A 21,292-nucleotide genomic window follows, 5' to 3' on the forward strand; every position below is an offset into this window, starting at 1 on the left:
CAATCCATCACTTCACCTTCCAATAAAGAAGAAAACCCCGCAGCTGCTCCACCTTCCGCTTCAGCCTGGCAACCTGCCTGGCTGGTCGAATTGTGGTCCACTTGTGAAGAGATGCTGGGTGTCGCTTCCTCAACCCACCTGATTGCAGGGTCTCAGTAAGATCTTGGTGAGCTCTATTTTCTGCTGTCAGGAATCCGCACTGCCCTGCTTGACTATGATCGTGAGCGCTGGGCATTAAGGAAGCTGTCTGATTGTGCGAACCTATCAAGCATCCATTCTGCAGGTGGACAGCTAGTGCACCCCTACACGCTAGATGCTACAGTCCCAGTGGCTCATAAACGTTACATATGCATGTGCTCTGTGCTACTGGGGTGCACAGATATTGTTTCCCAGAACAGACCCCAGAATGTAGAGTTTTAAGCCCAGGTTCGTCCCCAGGTGTCTGCCGCTCTGGCTACGTATGTTCATATGGAACACTATTCGCAAAAAGCAAAATTCAGCATCCAAACCTTATTTCGAGGGATGCATCCCTCTTCCCCACCGCGTGGGCTTGCGGCTTTATTGCGTCTTGCCAGCCTTAAACTTCGGGCCAACCTGGATAGCTCAGTGGGCGTTATCGCCCAAGGATGCTCCTGTGTTTCTTATTTGTATTTAGTATGCTAATCTACATCTTCGGAATTATTCGACTCAAGGGACCATTTCTGGGGCTTCTTTGTAGTTTTGCTTGCTACAGCTCTTCCTTGCAGTGTACCGAACCCTGGATCGGCCCTACTTATTAGGGCTATGAAATGTTAGTTGAAAAAGCCAAAAATTTAGCGAAGGAGAGCGAAAGGGAAGAATAGTATAAGTGAGCGTTTGCCTCAGTGGCAGAGCTCACAGCTTGCACAATCCTCATTAGCTGCAGCGAGGCTGCTAGCAGCCAGTCCTGAACTTCGCTACAGCGCTATTAGCTCCTAGCTACCCTCAATGCTCTTGCCGTTTGCAGTTTTAACGCATGAACATTGCCAAGAGTGCCCGCCCAGATTCTGTGGCGTCTCAAAGCCATTTCTGTTCCAGTTCTAGTGTTCGGCACTGTCCTATGGGCCATGCTATGCACCATCGGGACGCATTTCCTCCAATATGGCTCTATTGAGTCATATTAATCCATGGAATGTTTTGGAAAAGCACGGTACACTCAAAGTTGCTAAGCCTCTGGCAGTTCATGCTTCCATGCTAAGTGCATCACCGTTCAAGCAGCCTAGAGCAGCGCACTTGACACAAACCATCACTCCATTCCTACTTTATAGCTTCATACTCTTGGGTCCTCACATAACTCATTGCCCTTGCACAGCCGGCTGCTTAATAGCTAAATTCAGTTGGACTGATTATAGCTCTAGTGACCTGTGCCCAGCGTGCCTCCTATGCGGGAATCCAGATCGGCTACATAGCTGCGCACACTAAGCGTCAAGATGCACAATTAAGCCCTAAAAAAGCACTGTTGATATTATTGTTTCTTTTTTGCTCCTCCATGAAGCCCTTTCGTGTCTCTTGGTGTGCTTGCCACCGCTGGCCGCACCTGTGGCACAGCCAGCCCCAAAACGTGGCCTAGCTCTGGAGGACCCTCAGCCTAGTCCCCGACAAGAGTCACGCTGTTTAGACTGGAACAGTTCTGATTGGGCTTAAAATCTATAACACTAGATATCACAACCTCCGGAGGTCGTTCCTATGCAGCATTGTAGTGCTGCGCACTGCAGTAGTAAGTTAAGATCCTGCCCCTTGGCCTCTGCGTAAAATTGCGCAACTTTCCGCTTAAAGGCAAAACAACGTATCTTCATACTATGAGAAAAACCGTTATTGCACATTGTGCGATCCCACGGTAGTGGCTGTGGGTGGGACTGGCCACATCCTACACCAGCAGCAGACTGTCAACTTCTTAGCGACGGGCTCATAGGAAGGCAGGCGCTATAGAATAGTTTGTTTTCAGGCCCACATTCAGAGCTAGAGTGATTTTGGGTATTCGGTGAGATACCACAGGCTCATAACTGGCTCCATGAGGGCTCTCTGCGGTTAAAGGGAGGAGCCGGCTGATCCCACAATGTATCTCGGTATTCAAAGGGCATACGGTTTCGGACGCTGACAACCCTATTCCCAAAGATAAAATTTATACAGAACTGGCAAGCAGGCACGCGTCTGCGTTCATCAGCACTCACGCGATGGTGCACACTGGCTGTTATCTGCCTGGGGACGCTCTCTGATCGATCGTCTGCGGTCCTGTCACTGGACCAACAGCATAGCCCTTTCCACTAACTCCCCTCATTGTCTCTGTATGTCAAAAAATTATTATATATCTTGCGTTTCAGGGGCAACACCTGGCATGGGGTGGCTTTTAGATACTGTTTAGCTCTCTGGGAAGCCAGGAGCCGCTCGCGCCTTCCTCAGTGGCGCAGTGTTACGGGAGCTGAGGGAGCTTCCCTGGAAGCGGTTTTGGGCTGAACATCTTATCACCACAAAAAAATGCGGAAAGAGGCACTTGGTGATAATCAGGGATTTCACATGATCGCAGTGGATGAAGGCGACATTCGTAGTACCCCCAAATGCGGGGAACGGTCGCCATGTGAAGGCTTTGGTTCTGAAGAGAAAACAGCGCTTCCAGGCGATTTATTGTCAAGGTCACAGAGTATAGGGTTGTCCTCCAGGGGTGCAGTTAATATGTCGTTCGCGCTTTTTGCAAGCTTTCTGTTAGCAGGTGTCCTAGTTGGGGCGTTTGGGGGTGCTCTCTTTTATGGCAAATGGATTCAGCGAAATCAACATCCCAGTAAAGAAGCAATCGAGCAATCTAACAAGTCTGCTCTTTACGAGCACATACGTTCGGGTACAAGTGCTTCTCCAGCCGAGGAAGCCTCACTTATCGGTGTCCAAGGTCCCAATGCAAACGCTGCCTTTTCTGAGGCCTTCTTACCATTTGGAGTTCCGTCTTGGAAGGGAAAGCAAGAACCAAGTTTCTTTACTGAACATGTTCCAGCAGAAGGTGAGATGCTGAGGCAGGAGAACCAGACGGAAGACGATAGTGCTAGAGGGGATAAGGCATCCGAAGTTCGCGAGAAGAGGCTTGCAGAATTGAGATCTCTTACTTCGGCGATGAAGGCACTCGATTTGGCATGGAGTTCGTCATCTAGAGCTGTGCAGGCGGCATTTAAGAAAAACTACATGCCAAATTCTGGAGATGCTGTGGCGGATCCCTTCCTGTGCTTGCAGCAGCATGCACACTTGGCAGAAAAGGCTCTAGACATCCAGGATTTCACCAGTGACCCTAACGAGGATGCCGTGATGGATGCATTCCTAGTTCGAACTGTACTGGAGGCATCCTTAAGGCGCCTTTGGCTCCTCAATGAAATTGAGAAGCTGTGCAACACTTGGGGTATCGGCTCACAGCTTCTTGGCAGAGAACCGGCTCCCCTGCCTCGGCTACATATTCTTAGACGTGCTAAGGACCAAGTCACCTTTGAAGACTTTACGGCAATGATGACAGGGTTTTCCTTTCGTGTCCCCAGCAAAGCGCTTGAAGACGCAGGGACAGTCCCTAGAGTTCTTGCAGAAAGACTGGCTGCCTCTGTCAAAGCAGAGACGTTGCAGCTAGAAAACGATCGACTGGTTCACTCTGGTTTTCAGAGATTCGCCCTGTCTTTGCCAAGTGACTCGATAATCAAGCATCCCAATAGCAAAGAGTTTTCAGTTTCAGTGTTCTTGAAGTTCCTCGGCAGGGCAACTATGGACAGAGAAGCAAACACTCTTACCCCCCAGGTTCTTGGTTCTTGGGTTAACGACTGGAATGTTGACGGTGTCCTTTCTCGACTCGCCCTCAATGTTGAGGAAGCCGGAGAAGTCCTTCAACTGAGGCCAGCCAACCACCTGGAAGATTCAGCGCAGGACATACTAGCTGTTGCAGTTGCCCTTATTTAGCCCCAACGGCAATGTGGCGTGTCACGTTCATGCTAGCTGTTAGCTACGCCAATGTGCTCCAGCTATTCTTCAGGCGGATTAAGCTTGCAAGTTTTCCAAGGCTAGGACTATTTTGGAAAGGCTTGCCGTTCAATTGGTCCGTCAAACAGTTCAGCTTCTCATCTTCAATTTCCTGCCTAGCTGCAGCGGCATCAACGCGCGGCGACTTCCCATCATATGGAAACGGTCACAATACGGACTTGTTCTTTGGAAGCATTTGGTGATGGTTAGGGTGACTGGTGGCACATTTACGCCAACATTCTTGAAGAGGGAAGCCTGCTATGCTCTGTGTTTGTACAGGAGTACTACAACACGTGAGGGTCCGCAGCAGATGCCTTTAGCGCTGCATCTCTTTCTGTTTTCAGCGGCCAGCTACTATAGCTGAGCATTTTTTTAAAACAAATATATGCGCAGTGTGTTATGCGGGGTCGCTGCGTGCACGCTTCAAAACTTGCATGCATAGCACGCTGCGCTTATATTTGTGGTCTTTCAATAAGTAGTGTCCACTTCGAAGTACTTGCCCGTTCTCTCGGAACGCAGCCAAGAAACTGAAGGTTTTGGGCTCTCCTCTTTCACTTGCGCATTGACTATCTGGTCAAAACCCGAAAATGGCATTTCTGGCTTTCGAATGGCGGCTAAAGGGTTCAATGTTCCTGGAAAGTGGTTGTTCACAAACCATTCTACATTCTAACCATTTTTTGGGCCTTCTACGGAGCCAAGGTAATACGGATTTATCCCTGCTTCTTTACCTTCTGCAGGGAGCACACTGCGTCACTTAAGTTGAATTGAGTTTGGGCGCAGCATTAGTGTCTTCGAGACAATACAACCTAGCCTCCGGTTAAGCAGGAGGTACAAGCTGCTTGTTTCATCCTGTCGTCGGTCTTCCACCCAGCGCCGGAAGTGCACCGGAGGTTGCAGTGGTATGCTATTGTCCGCAGGTAATGCTCTACTGTTATTACTTGTAGGTAAGGTTCGCAGAGATGTGCTATATCCTTGGGGCAACAACCTTTTTTTTAGGCCTACGTGAGTTGCCGCATCATAAGCATGCAAGAGCTGCTCATTCAGTTAGCCACAAAAGCAATATGCGAGGGTAGTGTTGGAAGCGACGACACGGCTGTGAGCTCCCTCCTGGCTTGGCCTGTCCAAACGAACAGCCCAAGCTCTCGACCTTGTAAAAAGCAGCATCCGCCAGTTTTTAGCTTGCAGTATCCACGGAGAAGTTAAGCTCTCTTGTTCTGCGGCTGGATCACGGGGCGTGGCCTCCATTATCAGCGACGCTTCTGGAGGCTCGACTCTGGCTGCGAAAAATCAGATAGTTTTGGTGGAGCTGCCCAACAAAACGGCATTGTCGTGAGACCATTAAAATATCAAGCGAACCTGAAGCATGCACTGACGTTTCTTGCCTTCTCTAACTGCACTAGTGCCCGCACGTTTGGACCGTGGTCAAAATTTGTAGATACCAATGTTTCAAAATTTCTCCACCTTCGTTTTCTCAAGTAGTGACTCCAATTCCAATTAAGCCAACTTCTGTCCAGTAGCAAAAGCAGTCTGGAAACGTAGCAGTTCAACGAAGCTCAGGGACAAAGAACGTATACATTTTAGGGCCAGACAGAGTCCGCCACACAACCCAAGTTCTGCGTGAAGGGGTCGTTCGAACGACCAGTTTGTGCCAAGTAATACAAGTTCGGTTTCTAGTGGCCATTGAGACGGCCATGGCCTTCCTTCCGCACTGGCATTGGAACTGCTCATAATGTCACATCTAGCCCTCTCTGTGGAGGAGTATAAATTCGAGAACTCTTAGGGCTTGAAGAGTCCTTTTTGTTTCATAAGGGAAACAAAAGGAGGCACCTACACTCTGCCTGTGTACGTCGTTGCAGCCAGAGAAATTCTGGGTTGTTGGTGCAATATCCGGTAACCACTCATGCCTTGACTGCTTCCAAAATTATGTATATTCTCATTGTATAATCTCATCTGAATCCACCCAGCGTCACAGCTACGGATTTCTCAATGGTAGGGCATCTACGAGCTTCGACGGACACAGACATCGAAATGTGCTCAGCCAGGGATGGCAAAAGAAGTAGTCGTTCATTGAGGAGCTCAGTCTGAACCAATTCATGAAAATATATTAAATTAGGGAACTCAAGGCACTGAAGCAGCAAACAACTGGTTCTGGCGTGTTGGAATAGACCTTTAGTGACCCAGGACAATTGAGCCTGCCAACGGGCGCTGGAAAACTCGGCAGTCTAAGTGTAATCTTTAATGCGTTGAGTTTTGCCTACGCAGCTTCGTGAACTGCGTTTCAATCCCTTAAAGCTCCAGCGCTCGACCATCTTCAATTTTCGGTGGCCGCCGGTCGTACATGGCCTTTTGTGAGACTGATTTCATCCATAGTGGGTTCTCCAAGACATTGTGTTCACTCATTTTGTGCTAAGCAAGGCTTACGGAGTCGGGTCTTCCTCTACTCTTTAGCACTTGCGGACTGGGTCAAATGCGTGGGAGACTCAACGACCACCTGGCGCACACAAGAGCACACAAGAGGTGAAGTGGCTTCAACCATCCAGAACATTACAGCCAATTACACAAAATATCATTCCAAATAACTATACTTTCATATTTGAGGCGATTCAGCTGCAGGGAACAGTTCCAGTGAAACAGCGGTAGCTTCGGTAGAGTGTGAAGCTGCATAGTTGGGCAGGAGCAGCGTCCCGATCTGCATTGATTCACTACTTCTTCGATGCGCATTTTCTCATATTTGTAGTTCTGAGGTTCCTTTAACTTTGCTGAGCATTTTCTTAGGACAGCATGCGTTCTAAAGGAGCCACGAGACAGCCGCTCCTCGAGTCTCGATTTCCACAATTTTTAAGTCCTTCGTCCACTCTTTAAGTTATTGAACACCGAATTCTCCAGAGTTGTGCCTCTAGTTTGCTTTGGAGCTCTGGGCAACGATATTGCCTGTCCGCAGAACCGGACTGGTATTGGGCGTGTACCCTTTGGACTGACGCAAGCTCATCTCGGGCTCCGGGGGTTAACCCCTGGCCTAGCGCAGCAGCAGCTGCACGAGCAGCAGACTCACATTGAGAGAAGGGCCATCATGGTTGTCCGCACGTTGGCAGACCTCCGCAAGGAGGATGAGCAGCGCAACAGAGATGCGGAAACTGGTGAGGCGTTACCTCTTATACGAGGTGAGCCATCTGGGACAGCCTTTGACTTGCTGGTTCGGCGTCTCAATACGTATATTATTTAAAGCAGCAGCGTGAGCTGCTATCGACTGACGAAGTGTTGCAGCAGCGTATTAGCTCTGTTGTGGGACCCTACTTTGGAGTCATTTCACTGCATGGCACCGGTTGTAATCACTGTTTCCCGTTGCTTTATTTGTCTTTTGTCTGGCCGCAGCTGAAACGCGGAGCACAGACAGTAGCGTCTCCAGTGGGGGTTCTGCCTCTGTTAGCAGGACGACAGCCTTGAGGGTGCTGGACTTGCTTTTTCCCTACTTCAGGCTGCGATCTTTGCTGCTTCTCATCTCTGTAGCAGATTGGGTTGTTTTTATTACAACGCTTGCCCTAGACTCGGAGATGCCTCTCGTTCCATCTAGTGAGCTTCCTAGTCGCAGCACGCTTCCATAGCATTCTCTAGTAGATGCTCAGTTGCTGCGTGTTCGCTGTCTTGCTGCTATTTCGCCATGATCTGTGAAGGTCCGTTAGCTTAAGAGATCCACCGATAGCTGATCGTTCATCCCTGCGTATTTTTCATTTCGCTTCTTCCTTCCGCATCTTACATCTCATCTGACAGTGTGTCACTACGTGGTAATACTGGCGCGTGTGTCTTGTCACACTTGTGTGCTTCGGTCTGCAGTTGGAATCTTGGTCACTTTTGGCGCCAATGTCCCCCCTTTGGTGGCCAAGGGCCAGGTTTGGAGGCTGCTGACAGCTTCTTTTCTGCATGCTAATTTGTTACACGTGGCCTTCAATGTCTTTTTCCAGTTGCGAATGGGATTTGGCATTGAGCGACGGTATGGCTATTTGAAGTTCGCTCTGCTCTACGCGGCGGCGGCTATTTATGGCAACTTGCTCTCAGCGGCAGCACTTTTTTGCGGTACAGTGAAGGTTGGTGCTAGCACAGCAGGCAAGTTTTTACCTGTCTTGCCATATGGCATGTATTCATGAAGCAGCCTGACCAATCGATAAGGTTAGCTAGACAGTTGGAGAAGGCGAAAATGCGTACAGTCTGCCTACACTCGATGCTCGGTGCCGTCCTTTAAAATGCACGAAAACGCGCTTGACTGTACCTCCATTTGTGATGGTCCGCTCTCAATATATGTGATCTTGAAGTGGAGAGATTCTCTGGATGCGTATATGTTAATGTTGTGCATTACGTGTACAAGCTGTTGCCCCAAGCCTGATCAGCTCAGCGCGCCTGCAAATCTGGAAACTGTAGCCATATACAGTCCGCTTTAGTGTTGTAGCGCCCACCAGCCAGCCGTATCAGGCGTCTCAGGGAACGCCGTGGCTGGCTGTTAGTAGCCCTTCTGTCTCATTGTTCACCGCTAGTCATCTACCACCATTTAGGGACGCCGTACAGTTTACTATAGCTAGCGGAGAAGGTGGATGCAGCAGAGCAGTGAATAAGTAGAGAAAACGGTCGTGGACACCTAGAAAAGAGTAGGCTTTTTTTTTAACTTGCCGTCAATGGTGGGACGGAACAAAAGGAAGAAGTAGCAATTCCTGGATGGCCACCGAACACGTGTTTCCTGTGTAGAAACGATGGCATTCATTCCAGATGCCGAGTGCTGAGTGTCTTGAATAATTGCGTTCGGGCTTGTTCAGAGTTCGATTTTCTGTGCGCCGTCAAACTTCTTTGTTTCCTGTATCGTAGGGTTTGGGATGATGGGGGTGGAGATGGCCGAACTGGCACTGAGCTGGCGGCGACTGCAGCATCGGGACCGTTTGTTGACAAACATTATCTCGTTCTTTTTGCTTATGGGCCTCTTTGCCTTCACCCTCAACGGCGGCTATATCGACCAGATGGGTCACCTGGGAGGCCTTATTTGCGGTGCGGAACTGGCAGCCCTTGCACGTCTACGCTGTGCCGCTGAGAGCCATCGCCTTTCTAATAGCGCCAAAGCCCGTTCTATGCTCATTTCCTTCATAGCGCCACCACATACCAGGAAGCAGCGGCACGATCAGCATTTCAGCACAGTTGTTTTCTTTTTTTGTGTTTCAGGACTATCCCTGGGGTTTCTTTTCAACAAGGATATGCAAGACAAACCACGGTGGTGGCCATTCGCCATGTGGTGTTCCGTCTTCTTGCTGGTTGCGCTTCCAGCATCTTGCGTGCCTGTTATATTCGCTGTAAACAGGGGTTGTACATTGTAGGCTCAGCAGGAGCACCAACAGGAACATAACAACAACAGCAGCGACGCCAGGGGTGATCGCAGTGAGATGCTGTAGCTACTTGGCTTTGCACGCTATTGAGCTGGCTGTGGTGAGCCACCAGTGTTGCTTCAAATGACATAACGTGCGCGGCATCAGCGTGGCAGGTTTGGCAGTAAACGTTGTTTGACAGCGTGTAACGTCGGAGTGCGCAGCTATTGTCTGCAACAGCCTCGATGCGGTTCTACAGTGGCATATTGCTACGTGACCCGATTCTTCTCAATGAATTAGTCTGCGTCCTCGGCATTTTTTGCCGCAGTATGTCATGGTAGGCGGTAGTGAATAATAACTAATACTGCAGAGAAAGGCTCTTTCATGCTGAAATGGGTAGCTGTGCTGTGGCAGATGAGTTCAGAACGGCCTTGTGTACACTGACTTCGAAAGGTAGAATAACGCATTGCTGAGACAAGCCAGGGCGAGGGCGCTAGGTCTGCAGTGGAAGGCTTGTGTGTATGCCTTTACAAGTGCGCGTAGATTTTAGCATCTCCATATGGATTTGAACCGGAACAATGGTGCTTCCCTACAGAAAGAAGTCCATTTGCTGCAGCTTCATTTGGTACTATAAAGAGCTCCAATAACACGATCATCACCTGTTCCGCTCTCTACGAAGCAACTTTTCTGCGGTGGAATTCATTGCGGTGCATTTGCACCTTCAGAGGGCGCCGTGGTGATTTATCGTTTCTCGTACTAAGCCCTCATACAGATGTGAAGGCATGGAGTCCAACACACGTGATGCTGCAATTTTCTATTTCTGGTCCTGATATATGCAAACGTATTAGCACGTCACTGGTAACAAGGTAGCCATTCGTTTATTCTTTTCCATTATGAGCGGCCTTGTTTTATGTAGAGGAGTGCGGCCTGCAGACAACGGAATATCGAAAGAAAGTCCATATCTACGTATGCAAAGTTCAAACAGGGATGGCCTCGAGAGCCGTCCTAACGTTGCCTAATACGTAAACACGTATCTTGGTGTCCCAGTGATGCACCACCCTAGATATTGTCCACTCAACGTGGCAAGTTTACTACACTAGGCTCTATGACAGCGGCAGCGCGGAGATCTGGCACCATTGGCCTGGCTAGGAGCTGAGGGTGTAGAATACTGTGGCATTCATGTATAAGAGGATTGCGAATGCCAGAACAACGAATTTCCTCCATCTTCTAGAAATATCAAGGATGAAATCAAGCACCTAAAGAATGAGAAACTTTATGGAGTGTCCTGAAAGGAATTTCTGGCCCGAAGAAGTATCTTCGAGTTCACACAGGAACAGAAGTATGAAGGGGGCATGCTGGACTTAGCTCACTAAAAAGAAGCTTGCGGCTGTCCGAAGGCAAAGCATTTGGAGGAGCACCATACGGCTGGAATACTGGAACTTTACGCTAAGGAAGCAATGCTTAATGCCATTTTGATTGCCAAATTCGATGTCCCTGTAAAGTAATATTCACAGCTGCTACTTGTTCCATCGAAGCACATATGTCTGCGAAAGTCCAACAGCATTTTCGAGTTTAGTGCCATGCGCACCATCGTCTCAACAAAGTTCTTTGATGACATGCGGTTGAAGACTCAAAGGACGGTAGAAGACACTTGCTGCAGCTACTGGGAATGCGACTGGGATAACTGGCCTTCAACTACCGTTCACTCCGTGAGGTACCAAAACCCATTGCCAGTGAAAATATTTGAATGATTTACAGCAGCAGCGCCTCTTCAAATCACCGAAATAGTTTTCATTTGCGAAAGGTGCATAATGGCGCACAGTCACTGGCAGGATAGAAGCTTTCCACCACATGATTGTCAAGAGACACGCACGAAACTTTCTGCACATTCTTGGAGCATTTCAAGGGGAATGTGAAGCCATTTGTTCGATGGATGCCATAGAGATATTCTGAGCAATTACAGGGGAAATTTTCTCTATTTAGAGATAATAGAGGCATGTGGCATATTGGTGTCGTATTAGTATGATGGGGCTGTTGAGTTAAGTATGTAGCACCGACAGAATTCGTCTCATTCCAAGCGAGCGATATCGTCTCTGAATGGCTAGCGTGATATCGCAGCTTTTTAGTCAAATAACTGCGTTTGGCTATTAGTTGGATCTAAACTAAGGAGTAAAAGTACAAATGCATCTTGATACATTCCATCGAATGTTAGAGGTTTGCTGCAATTTGTGATGTTGCATGGTTGTTTAACTGACGGGCAGAAACGTGAAGTTCAATACACAGATGAATGGATCATCTGTCTAACCACGGTGAAGACTTTTGATAGCGTGTACTTACTAAGTGAACTAAGGTGGCATTAACAAGTCCCAATACATTGCCACTGCTTAATTGAAGATGTGAATGCATTTCAGGGGTAACTGCCGTTTTACAGGAAGATGCTCAGGGAAGCTTACAAATATCTGGTGATCATGGAGTTCGTGCATAGCCAAGCTGAAACGCAGTAAAGAGGCTGCATTTTCACCATAAAACAATTGCACATTTGGAGCACTCTGCGCGCAGCACCTTGATTTGTGCTCGCTGGTGTTTTTAACTTAATTTGTTGATTTGCACGTATGTGTGCATTCTTTTCGAAGGCTTCGCCTACTACTGTGCTTGTTTGCAGCATTACCTTCCCAGCTCCGAAGGCATAAGTTCAGTGCATAGTATTACAACGCAACCCAGAAATGGCCTCCAAGGTCCGATAATTCGGTAGATTGAGATGCTAAGTAGAAGTAATAAACACACAAAGATAATTATTCTTGAGAAATTAAGGCCAGATTCGCTTTGCAATTTGACCCTGCTGCTGGGGCTGGCAAGAAGCACTCAGGCTGCCATGGGTCGTACACCATGCATCTGATGAAAAATGAAGCATCCCTGGAAATGTGGACTAAAATTGGTATTTGTCGAATCTTTCTAATATTTGCCAGTGCCCCTAGTTAGTTGTGATGTGAGCCTATGTAGGAATTTAACAAGGCCAGTGCGCAGCGCATTTGCCTCAAGAAGGGCTCATAATACGAAAGCCGTCTGCTGTAAAGGCTTCCAAAAGCTGCCTAGGGAGCTCCCACAGTATCGTGTTGCTGTTTCCGTCGTGTAGGTGTGTGCCAGCTCCACTGCTTGCACACTGCCGTCACCCGTTGTAGACACAAACTTTGTTACTGTGGATTTAGTATCCAAACACATTCAAAACACCGTTTTTTCTACTTTTTGTAGCTATATATATGTAGCTATGGAAAGTAGAAAAGACAGTGTTCTGTGTATATATATACATTTAAACTGAAATTCAGGCTCTAAGCTGCCGTCGACCACGATGAAACATATCCAGTAAGAAGTAACTCACGTGAGTGGAAAATGATTTCCGCTGCCATGGAAGCGAACGAGATTTAGACAAACTGGAAGAAGCATTTGCTGGCCGAGAACGGAACTGTTCACTTTGAACGCCTGTAGTTACGTTGCTCACGTTTCATCAATTAGAGCACTACCCCGCAAAGTTCGATGCACTTATTTTGGAAAATTACTAATTGCAGAGTTTTTCAAAACAACTCGGCTCATCGACTATGAGATTCACGTTTGGGGAAAATCCAGCATGCCCATCGAGACCCCTAAAGGGTTCTCAAGCTTCCACAGCTCGCGGTGGCGGCAAATCAACTTTCCAGAATGGTGTTGGACACAACATCACTGCCACCAAATTGTACGGCTGATTGTGTAGGTCAAACACACAGGGTTGAGAGCGAAACGGTTGTGGAACCCCACCATGCGTTTTCTGAGTGAACAGTTGGCTTTCGGAACTCTCTGGTTCGAGGCACCTTCCGCTTCCCCAAGCCAGCATCGCGCTTTTAACAAGGAAATAGACTAGAGCAAGTAATGCTTGCAATTACTACGGGAATCGGGAGGCCGACCACATCGAGGAGCAGATCAGCTGCAGCTTCTTCCCTTAGGCACCCGATAGCACGAACATATCGTTCCATTTCGAACACGGGCGAATCATATGCCATTTAAAGGCTTATTTAAGAACTGAGCCTGGGTTATACACACGCGTCGGAATTTGCCGAGGTCGCTGAGGCTTTTGTCTGTTAGCACATGGCGAAGATGCCTATGCCTGCAGAGTTGGCGCGACCCTGCCTGTTTTCTGGTACAACGATGATGTATACGTGCTTTTAAGTGTCAGAGCAATGCAGGCACGGGCTTGCGTGGCGGCTCTAGGCCTCATCCAGCTCCACTGCTGGCGATGCCAAGGTAGAAATATGCACACTTATTTCCACAGATGCGTACAGACAGAGTAAAATTCTGTCAATAGTAGCGCGTAATACTGCAGAATATCTGTTAACCCGCATGAATGAGTTGTGCGCGAGTGCATACAGCGAACACATATGCAGTTGCTCACTCTTTATCTATCCCCCAGCATTGCTTCTGAAGGGGAAGCTGCAAAGCATACCAGGGGCCTTGTGCAAATCCTAGTAAAGATTATAAATGTGAACCAGATACGTATACTTAATTAAAACTGCCTCAAAACATAAGGGCGTTGAGGTCAGTACGTCGCATGTCGGGGCTTGTTATTTTAGGTACAGTAGTAGTAGTGAGAAGAAGTGGAACTGCAAGCCTGTTTTTACATTGAGTATGTTTTTTTCTTTCCAAAATCAACCTTATGATTGTAGCGGGATGCAGTTTTGCAGGATATTGGCCAACGTATAGCGTTTTTTGTGCCTGCGCCTTCAGTGGCACTGAACGCCTACGGAGGTTCATTTTTCTGCCGTTTCCATCAGCCAGCAACTGGTGACTGTGTAACCAATCTTGTATTCAGCTGTACTCAGGCTGTGCTGCGCAGATTCTTAACTACGATGGTTATGTGATCCTTTGACCCTGACGCGTACACAGTTGCCGCCTTCGATTCTTAGTCGATTAACGTTCTGAAACTTCGTTAAGTACTTCCTTTGTCGGCTCCAAGTCTGTAAAGAACAATTCCTGGGCACAAATGCAAAGAATACAAAATTTTTTCGGGGATGTGGCGCTGTGCCGTCTCAGCAGCAGAAGACCTACAATAACGCTCCGCACAGGTCTTGCGCTTATCGAATGCACGCGCTGTCGCTCTCAATGTACAGGGTCCCTCTGCCTTTCTCCTCAAGCATTTCCTGGCGCCTGTTTTCGACAGAGCAGGATCGCTGTGAGGGCAGTCTCTGGTGCGGTCGACAGACAGCCAAACGTACGGTACACAACTTGTGCATCCGTGCACGCCTTCTCTGCCACAAAGGGAACCTGCCAGGACACCCGCAGCAAGTGGTTGAAGGCTGCTCAGGCGGTAGCAGGGGTGGATTTGGAAGATAATGTAGGTGAGCCTGCTCAGCCGCTCCATTTTTTCGTCAACGGAGCGGAAATACACCTGTCGACGTCGCCAGTAATTCCTGGCCACTCGATTATTCAGTACAAAGGTAAATTCTCTACACTTCTCACAGCTGCTCTAGTAATTGCGTAATTATAAACAAGCTCCCACATTTTTGACCGACCACCATTTACAGTATCTTGGCAATGGAATGGATGCAGTCGGTGGCGAGTAATATCTACTAGGGACTTCTGGCAACAGCGCCAAGGAGTCATTGTTACGCTGTCCCCCACAGGGGCTAAGCTCTACGAGAATTTCATGCACTTTGTATGTGCAGGTTTCGCTGAGGGCTCGGCAGTACGAGGCCGGAGCGTCTTGGAGATTTGGAGGCAGCAGCTCCAGCAGCAACTTGGTGGCGAACAGAAGTTGCTTCATGACCTTTTGAAAGAAACGCGTGCATCTGCACTTCAGCGCCTTGCTGAGGCGGCTGCCTTAGCGGGTGCCAATGCAGTTGTCAGTGTGCGACTTGTGACATCTGGTCTTCAAAGCATGCATGTTGAGTACACAGCATATGGCACCGCCGTAAAGGTGGCGAAGCCTAGTCCTCTGTCCTCTTCCTAGAATAATTCTAGTGAAACTTTGTACAAGCTCGGATGCTTGTATATTTCCCGAAGCGCGTCGTGCTCCCAAATGAGTCACGCAGGACGACCAAAAGCTCGGATTCTCATAGCTTCCCACGGCGTTCATTTATGTTTTCTTGTTTATGTGGCCTTTCCAATGCCGAGAAGGCAGTAGAATTGCTTGGATCACTACGTGCCTGGCAGGATGCATCTCTATGGAACCATCATGGTGCAGCTACTGGCAGCTGAGGAAGATGTAGACCCTCGTCGCCACTGCATAATGACACCATGTGTACATTACAAAAGTGATTGCTTAAAATGCAGGGAAACAGGCCAAGTCGATGGACCTTGTATTGAGAATGGTCCGGCTTTACAGTGATTTCAAATCTAGCTCCGCCGCCAGGGCGCAGGTGGTCGCCTCTTTGTTTATGACTTCAGCTTGATAAAGGCACTGCCACAGCGCGCTGTTGCCTTACGCATTTCTTGGCTCATTTGCAACCGGATTGATTTTGGGGCAGCTGAGGAGGCCTTGTGCCTCCAAGCAGTGTCATATCACCACGCCAGCAAGCCCCTCCGTCTAAGAGACGCAGTGCGGCGGCGGCCACAGTATTGATCTTTTTACTTGGCTAGGAGAAGGCACTCTGGGCTTCGACTGGAACAGAGGACTGCAGTACAGCCCAAAACTTGAAAGGTGACCAATGAGGGGCGTGCCCAGCCAAACGACGGGCAGCTGCCATGTTGGCGCTGCGTAAAGCATTAGATTTGCTGTTTCCCGTCGTTCTTACCACATTCACATGCTTACAGCCATCCGAACGCGTGTTCCATGGTGCATGCCAGTCTGCTGTACTCGCCAACGCGTTCCAATGGCCTGAACTTTGTTTCATGGACACGATTTATATGCGGTGCGTCTGCTGAGCACCTCGTGAGCAGCGGCAGTGACATATTTGTCAATCAAACACCACTTTCGCTTGTACGACTCTCTTTGTTTCCCTGGCGCACGGTCTGCTGTCCCGCAGACAGATACTTCAGCACCATGGGCTGTAGAAATAGTGTGGGAGTGACAAGAAAGTAATGGGACCTGCCGGGTGAACGGAAGGAAATCTTCATGAATGCTACAGCGCAGCCCTCCCACGAAAGGGACGAGGCGCTGAGTTGCCTTCCTAGTTGGGGTGAAGCTAAACACTAGGAAAAACGAAGTTCCATTTGCCTTTTATTTCACAATAGCCGCACGCCATTTGACGGAATTTATGTGCTCGTGAAGACGCGTCTTATCTATATACGCGTCTTATCTGGATGCACGCTCAGCGTGATGCACACGTAGCGTTTACGGTCCTGTACCGAGTTAGGGAAACACAGCTTCCGAAGAATCAACTTCCCCACAAAAGGTGCTGCGTTCTGCCCCACCGGGAGCGCATCAGTGCCACTGCTGCGCAAGTGTGGGTATCCGCTGAAGATATTGCACGTATTATATATTGATCCGTGCGCTGCCATCCCCGTTGCCGAAACGTGTGTTCAATGCTGCGCCGTGAGTTGTTGCAGCGAGCAAGGTGGGGTATTCAACGAGCTTTCCTTATTAGCTAATTTCCTAAAAACGAAGCCACCCAAATAGAATAGCTCACTTCTTACGAGCGAGGTCAGTTGGAACGATTTCTTGATTGCGTGGCCTCGCTTTATTTAATTCGTTTTGTTGGATGAAGGCCGTCCAAAAAGGCACACAGTGGAGCCTCTTCAGTTTTACGGGACCTCTACTGGACTTGTGAAAGCTAATACGGCACTATTATTCTGTCAGAGTGCCTGTTTAGCAGGAAACAGATCACAAGAACACTTCGCTTTGAGGGCACTGAAGCGCTTGTACGCCTGTGGCATGTGCGCCTATGGGCAAGTATTATGTCGTGTCAAGAGACAAAACGCAAACGTACAAATATGCGTTGTTTTTGGCATCTAGGATCGTCTCCCCGCTTATGTTCCATAGCAGTATATAAAACTCCAGCTTCAGCGCTTTGGGGGCAAACGTGCCACTCGGGAGGGCAGCTCAACACTTCTTGCAACTGCTGTCGGCAGTTCTAATGTCACGCTGGGCGCTGGCGACGTTCTGCACGCTGCCGCAAAAGCGCCTGGGCATACGCAGCAGCATCCGCGCTGTTTGCTGATGCCACCCATGGGTGTTTCTGCACAGTCAAAACAAAGCATGCGAATGTGCTGTCGGTAGCCCACGATATCTAGCTTCGCAAACCCCTATAGACATTCCTTTGAGATTATATCGAAGCACCACCCCTTTAGGACACAAGCCTCACTAGGATCTGGTGTACAGAGATACGGTCTTGCCACTCCGGATGGAGGACCTGGAGGAAGAAGTCACGCAGCTCCGGTGAAATGGGCGGGCTGTCCGGAATTGTAACAATTCCTTCCCCAATAGCCTCAAATAGACTTTCTATCGAGCTGGCACTGAAAGGAACTGATCCGAATACCATGACCTATCGAACGCCCAAAACAAAAGACCACTAAGATCTACCGCCTGCTATTATGAAAGCATAGACCTTAGTTGCATCCTGATGTGCGTCAGTGCACACTGCTATCCTGAAGCTTCAAAGGTAAATACGCTTCCTCGTAAATGATGCTCCTATAACAGTCTTGCTCATCGCAGTCAGGAATAGTGGCCAGTGAGTTTGTCCCAAATATTTTTAGCTACAGTGCTTAGGAGAAAATATCAGTACATACGTATGCGCAGATTCCTAACGCCCAGACGTCTGCAGCGCGGCCATCATGTCCTTCGTATGGCTTGGATTCCTCTACTGGGCGAAGGCACTCAGGCGCCATGAACATGTATGTGCCCTGCAGTTATACGTCATAACGCAAGCTAGTGCAAGCCAGCTTGCACCCGAATCTGCAGCTGCATGAATGTGCGAAGGTCAGATGAACACTGTCTGCCCAATACAATACCCAGATGCCACTCACAAGACCCTAAGGGAGTGATTTTGGTGAGACTGGCAAATGTAACAGTCTACTGTCTTCTGAAGGAACAAGAATTGGGGATTTGCTCTACGCTTTCCGGGTGCACGCAGACTGAAAAGCGGCCATAAACATTCCACAGTCTCCGAGCCAGCACTAGCTCACGCTTTACGTGTTGACTTTAGTGTCAACACGTAAAACCTCTCACCTTTGTGTGTCTAACCTTGCCATTCGCTCCAATTTTCTCGGCGCTCCCAAAGTCACCCACGCAGACTCTGCCATCGGCGCCTAATAGAAGGTTGTCTACCTTTAGATCCCGGTGGCAAATCCCAAGATGTTCGTGCACTGAGCCAAGCCGAAAGCAATAGCAAAGTGACAACACGTTATCCGCAAATGAATTACATTCAAAGCACGCCCTTGTGCTCTAAGCAGCAACATTCTAATAACAGTACATTCACTAATGATCAATGCTTTCGCTTGGCCCCGCAACAGCTAGGCTCGATTCCGCTGCCGGCTTTTCTGCAAATATGTGAGACACTATGAGAGTTGCGCTCTGTTTTCATAGCCCATCAAAAATAGGAGTGGCCTCACAGTACGCCAAACCTTCTGCAGCGTCGCGAATGAAGCACTTTGCCTGGGCTTCTGTGAAAGTTCTTAACGTTTCCAATTGTGGAGTAAACTTTTCTCGGATTATATCTTCAGTGACAGACATGTCTGCCACGACCGACTCTGGCGCATCAGAGCTCAGTTGGCAGCTTCGTACTAGCTCGTCATCTCGCATTGGGTTTAGCACCATCAATGCTCCTCCAGGCAAAAAATTTGTAACTGAGCAAGCACAAACATACAATGTGAATGGCTACTGAAACTGAATGGGTGAACCAATAGAATCAATAGGATACATTAATCGTAAGCTTGCCCCCGCTGGCAAAGACAACTCCCATAGCAACATGTGTGCTGTGCGCTAGACAAATTAAGTTTGAACGACATCTACAAAACGAAAAAATCTAATGAATAGGGATCTGGTGCTGGCTGCTGACTAAAATAGACTTTGCCATCCGCCGATTCCGGATTGGAGTCGAGGACATCTTTTAGTTTCAAGCATCGTGGATGATCCAGAAGTGCCAATATGCGTGCCTCCTCCTTCACATCCTCCATTTTGGCCATAAAACCCATCCCAGTTGGGCCAGGGCGATATTCCCTACGTCTCAAGAGAAGCATCTTCCGGTACCGTTTGCAGCAAAAGCTTGTGGTAACTCCACTGGTTGGGTTTGCCTCCTCTACCCGAAAGACACTGGAAAGCTCAGCTGAAATGACAAAACAACTTCCCCGAAATTCCTTATGAGCAGCGAGACCAGTGTGCTAATCGGAAACTGATGAAATGAGACAAGACGCGTCTCGATGCACCGTTTGACGTAAAGGATGCAACGAAATAGGAAAGGAATAAAAAGGAATAGTAATGTCCCAATACAGACGGCCAATGCTGATGACAAAAGCTAGCAGCATGAGAAACCCTGGAAGCACGGCGGGGCTGCCTCGGAGATTTAAGATTACGGCTTTCTGAATATCTCACATCGGGAGCGCCGCTGAGGTAGACGACAGTAAAGAAGTGGTGTGTAACGCTCACTACTTGCTAGCTTCTCGCAAACGCGATACTCGTTCAACCATACGCTTCCATCTGGTCGCCGGCACTTCGAGGCCAGTTTGACGTCCACTCCTTCCATGCGGGGGGATGGGCGGTGCATCATCAATGCTAGTACACTGCTTTCGCATTGGAATCCTTTCTCAAACCCGGGTACTTTCCAAACTTGTTCTCTGTGGATTGCTCTTTGCTTTGAGATGGCAGTGAAGCGCTTTGCAGCACCGAAAACTTCCAAGGTAGCGGCAGTCGGTACTCCCAGCGGGCATACGGGCCCTCAGAGAATCTATAAAATGCTAGCCAAGACGGAAAGGCGTGGGCGAAGGCCCCGAGTTGGGGCTTAAGGTGAGCTCTGCATCGTCTTCTGTATGGCCTCCACACAGAAGCTGCTACAGGGGTTTCTTTCCCCGCCTTTGTTGGTATATCCTAGTTGAAGGACCGGCCTCGATGCCGAAAGATCTCTGTTTTGATTCAGTAGAGGGTTCTCTCCTGCTGTTCCTGTTGCTCATGACCCTCCCCCCAAGTTTGACTTCGACTGCAGGACCGCAGGATCCCAGGCTTTGCTCAGCGCAAGCAACTGCGCACCACCTAATTTTTGAGTCCAGATAAACTGAAGGCAAAGCTTGATATCACACTGTACAGGCCTGGTGAAATATCTCCACGCCACTTCTCTTGAACTCGTCTAACACACAAGCAGTTGGAGCGGAGGAGGGCCCTTGAACGGCTAATAAGATGTTGCTAAAGCCTCCCATGCCTTCAAACCAAGCTTTAAATATTAAATATTGTGGAACTGCAGGAGAGGAACCCGCAAACTATGGCGTTTTCCTGTGGATTTGCAGCGAGCCGTGGGCGTAACCAATTCACGGGGACTGCTGGCGCGGTGCTGAAGTCTGCAGTGACCCTGGAACAGATAGAAATTAACGAGAGACGGGCCAAAGTGTACAGAGAGAAAGAAATCAGGTAAAGAATGTCAGCGTTTGATTGAAGTTGAGTTGAGCAGCATTGGGAGCAAGGCACACGGTAGCAGTAGCTGGGGCTCTGTTGACTGAGTGCATGGCTTCGGAAATGCTCACGAAAAGGGGAACCAGAGCTGATTTTGAAGGAATAACCCAAAAGAACACCAAGTTATGCCAGTCATTTTATCGCAGAGCCATCGTTTTCATTGCATTACACACAGATCCGCGCAGGTGTAGGCAGCGGCGGCACTTCGTCGTTGGTGAGGTGAGTATGGTACCACGCATCTAGTGTAGCGATGTCTTGCAACTGCCAGCGTTGCTAAACATCAGCTAAAAGCGCAGCCTTTATGTGTGCAAAACGTAGTTGGCTGGAGGCTAGAAAATTCAATCAAAAGAGTTGGTGCTGTGAAGTATGGCGTGCGGGAGCTGCATTTTGAGCT

General features: G+C 48.7%; 4 protein-coding genes across 4 annotated transcripts; 3 read left to right on the top strand and 1 right to left on the bottom strand.

Moving 5' to 3' along the window:
• Nucleotides 1-2,493: 2,493 nt before the first annotated feature.
• Nucleotides 2,494-3,939, top strand: ENH_00018080 (hypothetical protein, conserved; the record flags this gene model as incomplete). The annotated part of the gene is made up of 1 exon (XM_013584350.1): nt 2,494-3,939. One exon carries the CDS (start codon nt 2,494-2,496, stop codon nt 3,937-3,939), a length of 1,446 nt encoding a protein of 481 aa, XP_013439804.1.
• Nucleotides 3,940-7,069: 3,130 nt separating this feature from the next.
• ENH_00018090 (rhomboid family domain-containing protein, putative) lies at nt 7,070-9,379 on the top strand (the record flags this gene model as incomplete). Its single annotated transcript, XM_013584351.1, has 5 exons — nt 7,070-7,160; nt 7,372-7,569; nt 7,831-8,104; nt 8,851-9,027; nt 9,199-9,379. 5 exons carry the CDS (start codon nt 7,070-7,072, stop codon nt 9,377-9,379), a joined length of 921 nt encoding a protein of 306 aa, XP_013439805.1.
• Nucleotides 9,380-14,346: 4,967 nt separating this feature from the next.
• Nucleotides 14,347-15,312, top strand: ENH_00018100 (hypothetical protein, conserved; the record flags this gene model as incomplete). Its single annotated transcript, XM_013584352.1, has 2 exons — nt 14,347-14,701; nt 15,029-15,312. The coding sequence occupies 2 exons, from the start codon at nt 14,347-14,349 to the stop codon at nt 15,310-15,312; spliced, it is 639 nt and encodes a 212-aa protein (XP_013439806.1).
• A 2,068-nt stretch (nt 15,313-17,380) lies between these two features.
• ENH_00018110 (protein kinase, PfPK7 homolog, putative) lies at nt 17,381-20,005 on the bottom strand (the record flags this gene model as incomplete). Its single annotated transcript, XM_013584353.1, has 7 exons — nt 17,381-17,479; nt 17,606-17,785; nt 18,030-18,143; nt 18,469-18,605; nt 18,852-19,085; nt 19,298-19,564; nt 19,885-20,005. The coding sequence occupies 7 exons, from the start codon at nt 20,003-20,005 to the stop codon at nt 17,381-17,383; spliced, it is 1,152 nt and encodes a 383-aa protein (XP_013439807.1).
• Nucleotides 20,006-21,292: the final 1,287 nt, after the last annotated feature.

Source organism: Eimeria necatrix, genomic scaffold, assembly GCF_000499385.1.
Source record: "Eimeria necatrix Houghton genomic scaffold, Enh_scaff15, whole genome shotgun sequence".
NCBI classification, from domain to species: Eukaryota; Apicomplexa; class Conoidasida; order Eucoccidiorida; family Eimeriidae; genus Eimeria; species Eimeria necatrix.